Source organism: Schistocerca americana, chromosome 1 (assembly GCF_021461395.2).
Source record: "Schistocerca americana isolate TAMUIC-IGC-003095 chromosome 1, iqSchAmer2.1, whole genome shotgun sequence".
Lineage (NCBI taxonomy): Eukaryota > Metazoa > Arthropoda > Insecta > Orthoptera > Acrididae > Schistocerca > Schistocerca americana.
In genome coordinates, this window is record NC_060119.1 from 530,101,317 (window position 1) to 530,115,858 (window position 14,542).

A 14,542-nucleotide genomic window follows, 5' to 3' on the forward strand; every position below is an offset into this window, starting at 1 on the left:
TAAAGAGTGGAGAAGCTGTGGATCATTAGAAGATCATTTTGCTCTCTTTTAAGAGTTTTAAAGTCTGGTGTTCTATTGGTATTGTGTGGAAATGTATTGAAGAGAACTTTTGTTTTATGTAATCACTGTCTTGATGTATTGTTTTTGTGTGTAACATCAATATGAAAGTCATCCTTATTTTTGTTTCACAATTTGAACTTGCTATTCAGAATCAATGAGTCTTAATGAAACAGATACTTTAAAGTATAAATACAGCTGTCAGAGTCAAGATTTTTAATTCTTTAAAAATATCTCTGCATGATTCTCTGTAAGCAAAACCTTTCATTAATAATTACAGCTGTCTTCTGATACCCCACAAGCTTCATGAATGGGGGATCTGTGTACATCTGCCACATATGAGGGTTCCTGCAGAAAGTTCGAACTAACATCTTACATTTGCAGGCAGACAGATTAACAGTAATATGTGTGGGTGTGAGAAGAATAATACTCTGCGACTTCAATGGTTAACATATCCTCTACATTCTGAAAAAGTATCTGTCTTGTGTACAAGCAGAATAAAACTGCTCAGTGTAATGTCCTCAAATCACAGCAGCACAGTTCTGGCTATGATACATGGACAATTATACGCCTGAAAGATGACGTCGCCATCAGGGAGGACATCAAGTATGAAGGGATGTAGGTGGTTTGCAGCTGTCAGTGTGTCTTCAATTACTACCACAGGTCCCATTCAAGTGGAGGATAATGTCTCCCACAGCATAATACTGCTCTCACCAGCCTGAGTCCACGGAATGCTGCACATTTTGAACCACCATTCACCTCAATGATGGCATTTGTGAAGACAATTATCAACCTAGTGAAGCAAAAATGTGACTCACCCAAAGAGCTAACACATTTCCACAGATCGATGATCAAACCCAGGTGGCCTCATGCCCACTGCAATCATAATTGATTATGTCATTGGGTCAACATCTGAACATGTAGAAGAGGTCTGCTGCGGAGCTCCGCGTTCAACAATGTACATCTACATCTACATGGATACTCTGCAAATCACATTTAAGTGCCTGGCAGAAGGTTCATCAAACCACCTTCACAATTCTCTATTATTCCAATCTCGTATAGCGCACGGGAAGAATGAACACTTGTATCTTTCTGTAAGAGCTCTGATTTCCCTTATTTTATCTTGGTGGTCGTTCCTTCGTATGTAAGTCGGTGTCGACAAAATATTTTTGCATTTGGAGGAGAAAGTTGGTGATTGGAATTTTGTGAGAAGATTCCATCGCAATGGAAAACGCCTTTCTTTTAATGATGTCCATCCCAAATCCTGTATCATTTCAGTGACACTCTCTCTGATATTTCGCGATAATACAAAACGTGCTGCCTTTCTTTGAACTTTTTCGATGTACTCAGTCAGTCCTATCTGGTAAGGATCCCACACCATGCAACAGTATTCTAAAAGTGTATGGGCAAGCGTAGTGTAGGCAGTCTCCTTAGTAGGTCTGTTACATTTTCTAAGTGTCCTGCCAATAAAATGAAGTCTTTGGTTAGCCTTCCCCACAACATTTTCTGTGTGTTCCTTCCAATTTAAATTGTTCGTAATTGTAATACCTAGGTATTTAGTTGAATTTACGGCTTTTAGATTAGACTGATTTATCTTGTAACCAAAGTTTAACGTGTTCCTTTTAGCACTCATGTGGATGACCTCACACTTTTCGTTATTTAAGGTCAACTGCCACTTTTCGCACCGTTCCATTATTTCTTCTAAATCATTTTGCAATTTGTTTTGATCTTCTAATGACTTTATTAGTCGATGAACAACAGCATCATCTGCAAACAAACGAAGACGGCTGCTCAGATTGTCTCCCAAATCGTTTATAAAGGTAAGGAACAGTAAAGGGCCTATAATACTACCTTGGGGAACGCCTGAAATCACTTCTGTTTTACTCGATGACTTTCCGTCAATTACAACGAACTATGACCTCTCTGACAGGATATCACAGATCCAGTCACATAACTGAGATGATATTCCATAAGCACGCAATTTCACTACGAGTCGCTTGTGTGGTACAGTGTCAAAAGCCTTCTGGAAATCTAGAAATACGGAATCAATCTGAAATCCCACATAAATAGCACTCAGCACTTCATGTGAATAAATGTACAATGAACGAAGTGCTCTGAAACACTTGTGCGTGCACCAACATTGTGTTCTTTTCGTAGAGTTGGCACAGATCAATGTCTATTGTATTTTACATAGCAGACAAGCCTCTGAACCCCATGTTCTGTGAAGTGTTGTACACATTCAACCATTCAGTGCCTAGAGGTAGTTTCACAGTCCATAGATGCTCACAACAGTAGCAGGTGAACATTCAACGAGCTTTACTGTTTTGGATATTCATTCACAGACACTGTGTAAAAATAATCTGCCCTTTCTCAAAGTCTCTTATCTCAATGGATTTCCCCATTTGCAGCCATATTTTCGCTATGGTGATCCTCCATCCATATATGCTCTGCTTATGTACTTTTTCAGAATGTAGAGGATATGTTAACCATTGAAGTCGCAGAGTATTATTCTTCCCACACCCACACATACTACTGTTAGTCTGTCTGCCTGCAAGTGTAAGATGTTAGTTTGAACTTTCTGCAAGAACCCTCATATGTTAGACAACAGAATTAAATAGGTTTGTTATTCATAAATAAGTTGCTGCAAGTTTTAATTTGGTATATTGTGTATTGGAGATATTAGTAATGAGTTAACAACATTTACTTATGCAGAAAAGATAACTCTGACAGATAATTTCAAAAATGAGAGAGATAAATGTATGCGTACAAAGGTATTGCTCAGTTATTGCTGTAATGGTGCTATGTCTAGATTGAAGTAATTAAATTTTAAAATTGTTAAATTTAATTAAATAAGGGCTTCCACAAATAACATGAAATCATGAGAGTATGCCAACAGGTTGCCATAATGGAATATAGTGCAAGAAAACTCTTACTCCCAATGTTCCTGTGTGCCTCATTCATTAATACACAAAGGCTTAATGTTAAGTATATTTCACTACAGTAATCTGTTCTTAGATATGCTCCCTGTTTCTGTATACCTACTGACTGCTAACGGGAAGAATGGTTTAGGTTTGGGAGCTGTGTATGTCTTTCATATTTATCAGTTGCACTTGTCTAGTGCATATATAAATTGCACTGGCTGAATACCTTGTTTTGCCATTTCTTCATGAACGCTTCTATATCAGAGGGATCAGTCTTTTTGCTATGAATGAGAATGGCATCCGCTCCTGCTTCCTTGTAGGCTTCAGCTCTTTGCAGTGCTTCATCAAGTCCCCATCCAGCAATAAATGCTTCAACTCTTGCCACAACACAGAAATCTGGATCTTTTTGGTGGTCCTTGCAGGCCTAAAATGTAGATTTATTTAATTAAATAACTGGGCTACACATTTAAATCACAGTTGTACATAAAATGGAGAAAGACTTGTCAAGTGATTCTGAGGTGGACCGAAGAACTGCTTTATGTGAACTTGAATCTCAGTGCTTTTGATGCCATGAAATGCTGTTTTGACAAAATATATTATTTTGAAAATTTACTGAACTATTGCAGAAAATTGTTACAAGTGTCAATTCATAGACATCTGGTCAGTAAATTTGTCATTCTAAAATTCATACCCAAATTATAATTTATGGACTCAGGTTGACTAATTTTTTACACCATTACAGAAAATTTACAGTAAATTAGTGAAATTAAATAGCTCAGTGAAAAAATTATAACACATAATGGTGTAGAAAAACAGTGTACCCAAAATTCTTTTAAAGTAGAGCAGCAATAATACAAATTATCCGGAAGATAAAACCAGATAGCTACAATGTACCCACAGTCTTAAAACTGGACAGAACACATCATTTTTGTCTGATTTGCATTTGGAATAAGGGAGGGGGGAAAACAATGGCGTAACAGAAGTATCATCTGCCTCACACTAATAATGTAATAAAGTGAAATGTGAATAGTATTTCAGAAAGAAATGTAAAATGTTATTGAAGAAATCTTTCTAGATTCTGATATTAATGAAGTTGTCAAAAGAAAAAAGACCTCCATTCTTCAAAATTTTCCAGAAGAGCAAGCCAGTTGGGGAAGGGCGCCTTACAAGGTGCATCGTGTCCATCGTGCATTGAGATCTTTAGCCCACTTTCTCATTGTCGCATTGCAGTCCTGCCCATTCTCCATCTCTTGGACGAGGACACCTTCCTGGGTGCGTTTTCCACTGTGCACTATGCAGTGTCGATTTCTGCGTCAAAGATGACCATGGACTTCTTTGCACCTGATATCCAGCATGGTAGCCAGTCCATTGTGGTGGGGCCGCCATGTACCCTGTTGGTTGTAGCCCCCTGACCACACAGGGATCACTCTGCTGATGCCTGCACCGTTAACTCCCCAAGTATGCCAAGGGTTAGATGCCCATCCCCCTGTGGCATTAAGACTCTCGGCAATGGCCATCCTGCCAGGTGGCCTTTGCTAGAGCTGGGTGGCGCTCGTGGGGAGGGACCCTGGTCAGAGTGGGTGGCATCAGGGCGGATGACACACGATGAAGTGTAGTCCATCATCTCTTGCTGATGGTGAAACACCAGCAGTCTCTAAGCGATCACGAGCTCAATTCAACGCACAGAAGTATGACCCCCAAATCATTCCCCTCCCTGGCCACACCATGGGAGGAATGTCAGGTGAAGGAGGGCAGCGGATCTTATTCGCCCCAGTACCTTGTATGTTCGAGAGGTGATGGGGAATCTTTCATGACAATGAAACCTCAGTTTTTTGTTGAGCATTTAGAGAACAAGTTCGGGGAGGTGGAGGGCTTGTCCAAAATGAGATCTGGGTCAGTCTTGATCAAAACAGCGTCCTCTGCCCAGTCGGGAGTTACTCACTTGTGAAAAGCTGGGAGATGTTTCTGTAACCATCACGCCCCATAAGAACTTAAATACGGTCCAGGGTATCATATTTCACAGAGACCTTCTTTTGCAGTCCGACAATGAGCTGTGCACCAATTTAGAGCAGCGAGGTGTACATTTCGTCCGGCATGTCCACCGGGGTCCGAAGGATAATCAGGTTGCCACTGGTGCCTTCATCTTGGCCTTTGAGGGTGATACATTACCCGAGAAAGTCTGCAGTGCTTTAAGTGCTGGAAGTTCAGCCATATGTCTTCCTGCTGTACTTCCAGTGTCACATGCCAAGATTGTGAATGCCCATCACATCCCAATACTCCATGTGCCCTGCCTCCCATCTGTGTCAACTGTGGAGAGCACCATTCGCCTTGCTCGCCTAACTGCAGGATTCTCCAGAAACAAAGGAAAATCATGGAGTACAAGACACTGGACAGACTGACCTCCATTGAGGCTAAGAGAGAATTTGAACGCCTGCATCCTGTGCATATGACATCGTCTTATGCCGCTGCTACAACAGTTCTGGCATCCCCAATTCTAAGCCGGAGAAGCGTAAGTCTTCTTTGGTTTCTCTCGCTAGGAAGGGGTACCTTGGGTCATTCCCTTCTTCTAGTGGGAAAGATGACATCCGCCAGTGGCTGAAGAGCCCAAAAGCAGCTGGTCATACGGCTTCACGCTCATCCTCAGTCCCAGAGACTGAGCCAATGAAGTCCTCCCAGCCAGGAAACCCAAGGAGCTGCGAGAGAAATCCAAAAAGAAAACCCCCTAAGATGAAGGAAATTGCGGTGGCACCAACACCACCACTACCTACAAACTCTGTGACTGAGGATGGGGTGGAGGTTTTGGCATCTGCTGAGGACCTAGATCTCGCCAGACCCTCAGATACAACGGATATAGGCTGCTCAGGCAATAAATTGGTGGAAGCAGGTGACTCTGATTCGTAAAGTGCCTCATTGAATGTTCCATGCCTTCCCTGTCTCTCAATGTCATCCTCCAGTGTAAAATGCGGCAGTTTTTTTCCACTGCCTGGCTGAGCTACAACAACTGTTAAGCTTTAACCTGCTATCTGCATTGCCCTCCAGGAAACCTGGTTCCCAGCAATGCGGACCCCTGCTCTCCACGGCTATAACGGATATTACAGGAACCGTAGCGAATATAATCGAGTGTCAGGTGGAGTTTGCATTTATGTCCTAAACTCGGTCTGTAGTGAAATGTGCCTCTTCAAACCCTTCTTGAAGCCGTGGCTGTCAGAATAAGGACGACGCAGGAAATAACTCTCTGCAATGTATATCTTTCTCCAGGTGGTGCAGCACCCCTGAATGTATTAGCTGCACTGATTGATCAATTCCCTAAACCTTTCCTACTACCGGGAGATTTTAATGCCCATAACCCATTGTGGGGTGGTACCATGCTTACTGGCCAAGGCAGAGATGTCGAAACTTTACTGTTGCAATTCGACCTCTGCCTCTTAAATACTGGGGCTGCCACACATTTCAGTGTGGCTCATGGTAGTTACTCAGCCACTGATATATCAGTTTGCAGGCGGCCGCGGTGGCCGAGCGGTTCTAGGTGCTTCAGTCCGGAACCGCGCTGGTGCTACGGTCGCAGGTTCGAATCCTGCCTTGGGCATGGATGTGTGCGATGTCCTTAGGTTAGTTAGGTTTAAGTAGTTCTAAGTTCTAGGGGACTGATGACCTCAGATGTTAAGTCCCATAGTGCTCAGAGCCATTTGAACCATTTTTGTCAGGCACACGGACGCCTGCCCAGATGGGCTTTGAACAAGGCGGACTGGGGAACTTTCACATCTGCTGTCACCGCTGAATCTATCCCACACGGTAACATCGATGTGATGATTGAGCAGGTGACTAACACAATTGTTTCTGCGGCAAAAAACGCAATCCTTCGCTCTTTAGGGTGCCTGAGGCATAAGGCAGTCCCTTGGTGGTCGCTGGAAGTCGCTGAAGCAATTAAGGAGCGTCGGCAATCTCTACAGCGGCATAAGTGGCACCCTTTCTTGGAACACCTCATAGCCTTTAAACAGGTCTGTGCCCGTGTTTGCTACCTTATGAAACAACGGAAGAAGGAGTGTTGGGAGAGAGAAGTCTCCACCATTGGGTGCTACACATCACCTTCCCAAGTCTGGACAAAGGTCAAACGTCTTTTCAGATACCAGGCCCCAACAGCTGAGCTCGGTGCTACCATAAATGGCGAGTTATGTACCGACGCAAACGTATTGCTGAGCACTTTTCTCGAGACTCTGCGTCGGAGAATTACCCCCCAGCCTATCGCACACTCAAATGGCGGCTGGAAGGGATCGTCATCTCATTCACCACACACTGCAGTGAATCCTGTAACGCCCCATTTACAGAGTGGGAGCCATTGCACATCGCTCCGACACAGCTCCTGAGCCTGATCGCATCCACAGCCAGATGACTAAACATCTCTCATCTGACTACAAGCGACATTTTCTTGTCATCTTCAACCGGATCTGCTGCGATGGTGTCTTTCCATTGTGGTGGCGGGAGAGCACCATCATTCCGGTACTCAAACCCGGTAAAAACCCGCTTGATGTGGATAGCTTTTTTTTTTTTTTTAGGGCGCAAAACTGCTACGATATGATGTGGATAGCTATCAGCCCATCAGCCGTTCTTTGTAAGCTGCTGGAATGTATGGTGTTTTGGTGGTTGGGTTGGGTCGGGTCCTGGAGTCACATGGCTTGCTGGCTGCATGTCAGGGCAGCTTTTGCCAGGGTCGCTCTACCACTGATAATCTTGTGTCCATTGATTCTGCCATCCGAACAGCCTTTTCCAGATGGCAACACCTGATTGCTGTCTTTTTTGACTTACGTAAAGCATACGACTCGACTTGGCGACGTCATATCCTTGCCACATTGTGTGCGGGGACCACTCCAGATTTTTATCCAAAACTTCTTGTCGCTCCGTACTTTCCGTGTCCAGGTTGGTGACTCCCATAGTTCCATCCATATCCAGGAGAATGGAGTCCCGCAGGGCTCTGTATAGAGTGTCTCTCTATTTTTAGCGGCCATTAACGGCCTAGCAGCAGCTGTCAGGCCCTCCGTCTCACCTTCTCTGTATGCAGACGACTTCTGCATTTCGTACTGCTCCTCTAGTACTGTTGTTGCTGAGCAGCACCTCCAGGGAGCCATCCACAAGGCACAGTCATGGACTCTAGCCCACGGCTTCCAGTTTTCAGCCACAAAGTCGTGTGTCATGCACTTCTGTCAGTGTCGTACCGTTCACCCGGATCCCGCACTTTACCTTAATGATGATCCACTCACTGTAGTGGAGACATACCAATTCCTAGGAGTGGTTTTCGACGCTCAATTGACTTGGCTCCCTCATCTTCTTCAGCTTAAGCAGAAGTGCTGGCAGCACCTCAATGCCCTCCATTGCCTGAGCGACACCATTTGGGCTGCAGATCGCTGTACACTGCTGAAGCTCTACAGAGCCCTTGTCCAATCCCGAATTGACTATGGGAATGTGGTTTATGGTTCAGCAGCGCCTTCAGCATTGGATTTACTCGACCCTGTACACCACTGTGGGGTTCGATTAGCGACAGGAGCTTTTAAGACGAGTCCAGTGACCAGTGTACTGCTGGAGGCTGGTGGCCCTCCACTGCAGATCAGACGTGCACAACTGCTTGCCAGTTATGTAGCACACATTCATAGTTCCCCTGAGCATCCGAATAACCATCTCCTTTTCCCACCCACGGCAGTCCATCTCCCACATTGGCAGCCCAGATTGGGGCAAACGATTGCGGTTCGCGTGCGGTCCCTTCGCTCCGAACTGGAGTCCTTCCCTTTACCACCTCTACTTGCAGGCAGTCTGTTCACATATGCCTCCATGGTGTACACCTCGGCAGCAGCTTTGTCTGGACCTTTTGTAAAGCCATAAGGACTCCATTAATCCCACCGCTCTCCGCTGTCAATTCTTCTCAATTCTTGACGTGTTCTGGGTCTCTGAAGTGGTTTACACCAACAGCTCGATGGCTGATGGTCACATAGGCTTCGCATATGTTCATGGAGGACGTGTTGAGCAGCACTGCTTGCCAGTTGGCTGCAGTGTTTTCACTGCAGAGCTGGCGGCCATATCTCGTGCTCTTGAGTACATCCGCTCATGCCCTGGTGAGTCATTTCTCCTGTGTAACGACTCATTGAGCAGCCTACAAGCTATCGACCAGTGCTACGCTTGCCACCCTCTGGTAGTGTCCATTCAGGAGTCCATCTATGCCCTGGAACAGTCCCGCTGTTCCGTGGTGTTTGTGTGGACCCCAGGACACGTGAGAATTCCAGGCAATGAACTTGCCGACAGGCTGGCCGAACAGGTGATGCGGAAACCGCTTCTGGAGATAGGCATCCCTGAAGCTGACCTACGTTCTGTCTTACACCACAGGGTTTTCCAGCTTTGGGAGACGGAATGGCATAACAGCACACACAAAAAACTGCATGTCATTAAGGAGACTATGAATGTGTGGAAGTCTTCCACGCAGGCCTCTAGCAGGGAATCAGTTGTCCTCTGCCGGCTCTGCATTGGCCATACGTGGCTAACGCATGGTTATCTACTCTGTCGTGAGGACCCACCTCAGTGTCGCTGTGGCTCCCAAATGACAGTCGTCCACCTCTTGCTGGACTGCCCACTTTTAGCCGATCTGCGGCAGACTTTTAACTTTTCCAGCACCCTGCCTTCGGTGTTGGGCGACAATGCCTCCACAGCAGCTTTAGTTTCATGTTTTATCTGTGAGAGTGGATTTTATACTTCTATGTAGGTTTTAATGCATGTCCTTTGTCCCTCCATGTCCTCCACCCTAGTGCTTTTAGGGTGGAAGTTTTAATGTGTTGCAGAGTGGCTGGCTTTCCCTTTTTATTCTCGTGGTTGGCCACCCACTGTAATCTGCTTTCCTGTTTTACTTCCTTCTGTTTCTAGCATCTCTCTGTTGTTTTCTTGTCCTCTTTTGTTCCTTTTAGTATTTGTTGCCTTCCCTTCATTCTTGTGGCTTTTCCTTTCTTTCCGTTGTGTGATATGTTTCATCAGTTTTATTCTCACCCTTGTGGCATTGTTTTATTAGGAACAAGGGACCAATGGCCCTGTAGTTTGGTTCCTTCTCCTGCCTTTAAACCAACCAACCAAGAATGGGAAAATAATTTTCTGGAGTTTTATAAACTGTGCTATTGAGCTAGGCACAAAATCAACAAATATGGGAATACGCTAAGAAAACTCTCTGCTGAAGAGAAGGGAACACAGCAGCTACTAGTAAACACCACTTTTCAAGAAAATACTTCCTGAAAAAATCTAATGTGGGAACAATACAGGTATGCCAAATAATGTATCTGTATACTCTAGAGAAATGTAATATAACAATGGTGGCATTTCTTATGAAGATGGTAGAGGGAAAAACATACACCAAATGAAGCAGAACAAAGTATTATGAATCACATTGCTATATTTCCTGCTTTCTGTAACCATCACTGCAGATCATACAGATAAAAGAAATACTTAAACTCTTACTTCCCGACAACTAATATGTGGAGATTATACGACACTTTGCGAAGATCAGCATTTATGCTATGTTTCGGAGGCCATTTACCCTACAATATTTGTCAAAAATTTTAGCTTGTCCCTCTGCTTCAGCTGAAAATAATTGCTAGTGAGGGAGCAAAAATTAAAGTAGAAGAAGAAACGAAAGTTCATCTAAATTTAGCAGACTCTAGCTATGAGCAGAAGAATTATTTAGGAATAAAGGAGACAACTCACTGAAAGGCAGAAGTGTTGCGTTGTTGACAGGTATACAAACAAAAGATACAGAACTTTGATTTGCTACACACACACACACACACACACACACACACACACACACACACACTGCTCAGTCGACTGCCAGCTCTTTCTTTGGCCCTTACTACTGTGGTGAGGTGGAGGTGCATGTTCATTTCTCCTACAAGCTTGTGAAAGGAATTTCATTCAGAAAGCTAGTGAAGCAAACCTCTGTACCTTTTGTTTGCGTTCCTGTTGATGACCCAGCACTTCTGCCTTTTGAAGAGTCACCTCCTTTATTACTTAATAATCCACTATTCTCAGCCAGAACTTTCTGTGCATTATTATGAGCAGAAGAATGTCATCAAAGAGAGAAGTAGGGAACATCAAAACTTTATTAATTTTATTTCCTTTGCTTCAGTTTGCAAATGTGTTTCCCAACACCATTTCATACAGAGAGATAGCTTTGTTTAAACTGTTGCTGTGGATACTTTATTTTTATGTAACCAACCAACAGAAGTCCACAGAGTGTTATATGTGGGATGAAAGTACTGCTGACTGTGGAGGAAGTGAAACAGATTCTTAACACACAAACAAATGCTATCATTACTGGAAGAAGTCATTGAGGTTAACATGTGTAACAACTCCAGCAGTGACCAGAACAGGAATATCATTTTCTCAGTCATGTTTGTGAATGTATTTTGTGAGGAAAAATGCTGTAGTAGTAAGTTGGAGGGTATTAATCATAAGTTCCTTGAATATGATCACATATACATGGAGTCTGGCTGCATTCATGCAGCTATCAATAAAACTGCAAGAATTTATGCTCCTAGGAATCAAGATAATTTGATCAGATTAGTTCCTAGGAAGCCCCAGATATAGCTGAATTTGAACAGTGCAATTTCAGTGAAGTTATTTGTTCAAATGGCTCTGAGAACTACGTGGCTTAACTTCTGAGGTCATCAGTCGCCTAGAACTTAGAACTAATTAAACCTAACTAACCTAAGGACATCACACACATCCATCCCTGAGCTAGGATTCGAACCTGCGACCGTAGTGGTCGCTCAGATCCAGACTGTAGTGCCTAGAATTGCACGGCCACTCCGGCCGGCCGAAGTTATTTGTCAGTGTAATGTTTATAGACAGCAAAATATATTGGGAGAGTCAGTCTCTTGGCTAAAGATAAAATGCTTGCAGTACAGGAGTAATCCACCTGAGAACGTATACTACAGATCTGTCTTCAATCCACAAAAAGCAATCAAGGTATTAAATCTAACAAGAAAGGACAAATATCCAGTAAATCATGACATACAACCCATTCACTTATGTGTGCGATTATTATCAAAAAAGGTCAGAGACCTATAATTGTTAATGTATTTTACCACAGCCTTTACCAGGCCATCCAGGAGACAGTGTAGAGCACTTACCAGATGACATTGCAACGTAAGAATTACATTTTATTTTAGTTTTAAAGAGTTGTTTCATCTGTCTTAACTTTGGACTGACACACACAGTGATGATTACATATTTAGAACACCTTCTACACAATAACATACAGCATTATCTAATACTGCTTCTCTTTATACCAACATTTGGTGCTCAGAAGGAGATTTAGACCATGCACTAATTTTAATGATACAAGTACCAGATTTTACTGTATTGCAAACAGGAAAAATAGGCATGTTTAACAATTAATAAATTTCATAAAAACATCCAATGTTTAAAAGTTACTGAAACTCTTTCAACAGAAATCAAACTATGTCCGAAAAATTCTGACTGAGAGAAGCAAAATAAAATAATGAGAAGTCCAGGATGAAATAACAACAAAATAGAAAGGACAAATTGCTACTCATCACATTGTGGAAATGTTTAGTCACAGACAGGCACAGTATGAAAAAATGCTAGAAATATTTCAGTTTTTCACATTTTCCTTCTTCAAAAAAAAAAAAAAAAAAAAAAAAAAAAAAAAAAAAAAAAGGAAAACCCTCACTCACGTGGCTCCTGTCTGGTGACTCACTGCCTCATGTAAGTATTCAGTAGCAATTTGTCCTTTTCATATTGTTTTAATTGAGAAAAGTGCTAGAGAACTTTCAGGTAGCACACATAATAGCATTTATAATCATATTTATTAATGCTACTTATTAAGCTGCACAATAAGGTATTAAAGCTATTAATGGCATTGGTATTTTTCTCCTTTTTTCTTGGATTAAGCCATGGACTTGTGTGTGAATAAATAGTGATGGCTGTATGCCTTGACAGGAGGCCATATTTCAAAAAGAAAATCATTGGTAACCTTAGCCTACATACAAACACAAGTCCTACTTCGAGTACAAAAAATAACCTTTGGGGCATGGAATTAATAATACATCATCAAAAATACTTAGACTGGGTTTTCTCTTCACACTGCATTACCTACACACATTTTGAGAAAACGAAATGCAACATTGAGGGAGTAGCACTCTGTGTTTAATACGATATGCAATGTGATTTACTCTCTTCTCCATATAGCTCTGTAGTGACAAGCACTCCCTCTCCCAATACACCAAGGGTCTTACTAAGGTCATCTCAGACCGAAATTACTCTCCCAACTCTGTACAGAAACAGATCTCCTGTGTCTTGTCTCTCCAGTCACCCACAGCCTCCCACATTCCCATTGTCTGATCTCAAAGAAGTACTCCCCTGCTGACTCAGTACCGCACAGAACTGGAGCGACTGAATCATATTCTCCACCAGTGCGTTGGCTACCTCTCATTGTGTTTTGAAATGAGGAATATCCTTCCCAGTGGTATTCCACTGCCTACCGAACCTATATGGTGTCCTTGTCCATCTTTGTTCCACCCCTGCTGCCAACCCCTTGCCTCATAGGTCATATCCCTGCAACATGCAATTGACCTAGATGCAAGACCTGCCCCGTACACACTCTATCCACCACCTATACCAGTCCACTCTCAGGCATCTCTTATCCCATAAAAGACAGTGCTACCTGTGCAAGCAGTCATGTAATCCACAAGCTTTCTATGTGGGCATGGTAAGCTCTGCATGAACAGACACTGACAAACTGTAACCAAGACACATGAATCACCAGTTGCAGAACATGCTGCCCAACACAATGTGTTTCACTTTGGTGATTGCTTCACAGACTGTACCATCTGGATCCTTCCTACCATCACTAGCTTTGCCATATATCCTGCATTCCCATAACCCCTCCTCCCCCTCCCGCCCTAGCCTCAACCTTTGCTAGTCCCTTTTCTTCATGTACCTAGCCCCTTCCCTGCTTCCACTCAAGGACTATACAACCTTTTGTTCCACTAATGCACACAGTAATCTTCTACCCTGGCTCTACTTCACTTCTTTCCCCAGCCCAACCTGAAACTGCCCAGCTGCACCTAGCAGCCCTATACTGTCCCCACCATGTCCCAGCATGCTCCTACAAACAGAACTACATCTTCTCCCACCCACACTACACTATATCTCCTCCTCACCATCTCAAAAGCTCAAATGTATAGCAATATTTTTGTTGTGCCTGTCCGCAACACAAGGTCTCCTCTATATGGTGAGTAGCAATCTACCATTTTCATAATGTTACCATTATTTCAACCTGGATTTTCCATTATTTAATTTTACCTATACATTGATTATTTATGTGAAAGGATGAAGTCCATTAAATATATACTACTTGTACTATCAGTAGACAATACTTGATAGGATATTGCACTTAGTCCTATGTCTCGTGTGTTCCAAATCACACTTGGACAATACAAAGTAAGTATATAAGCTCTACATCAGTGAAACAGCTACCATTCAGATTTATTTGGTCTCAGAAACCACACACAGCT

The 14,542-nt window shown here is 43.0% G+C and overlaps 1 protein-coding gene across 2 annotated transcripts in view; it reads right to left on the reverse strand.

The window, feature by feature from the left end:
• LOC124605387 (phosphoenolpyruvate phosphomutase-like) overlaps positions 1-14,542 on the reverse strand; it is a 51,294-nt gene that overhangs the window by 16,500 nt on the left and 20,252 nt on the right. For both annotated transcript variants that reach the window (XM_047137030.1, XM_047137039.1), the window contains exon 6: positions 3,205-3,402. In XM_047137030.1, coding sequence (XP_046992986.1) covers positions 3,205-3,402 — 198 coding nt within the window. The remainder of the gene's footprint in view (positions 1-3,204; positions 3,403-14,542) is intronic.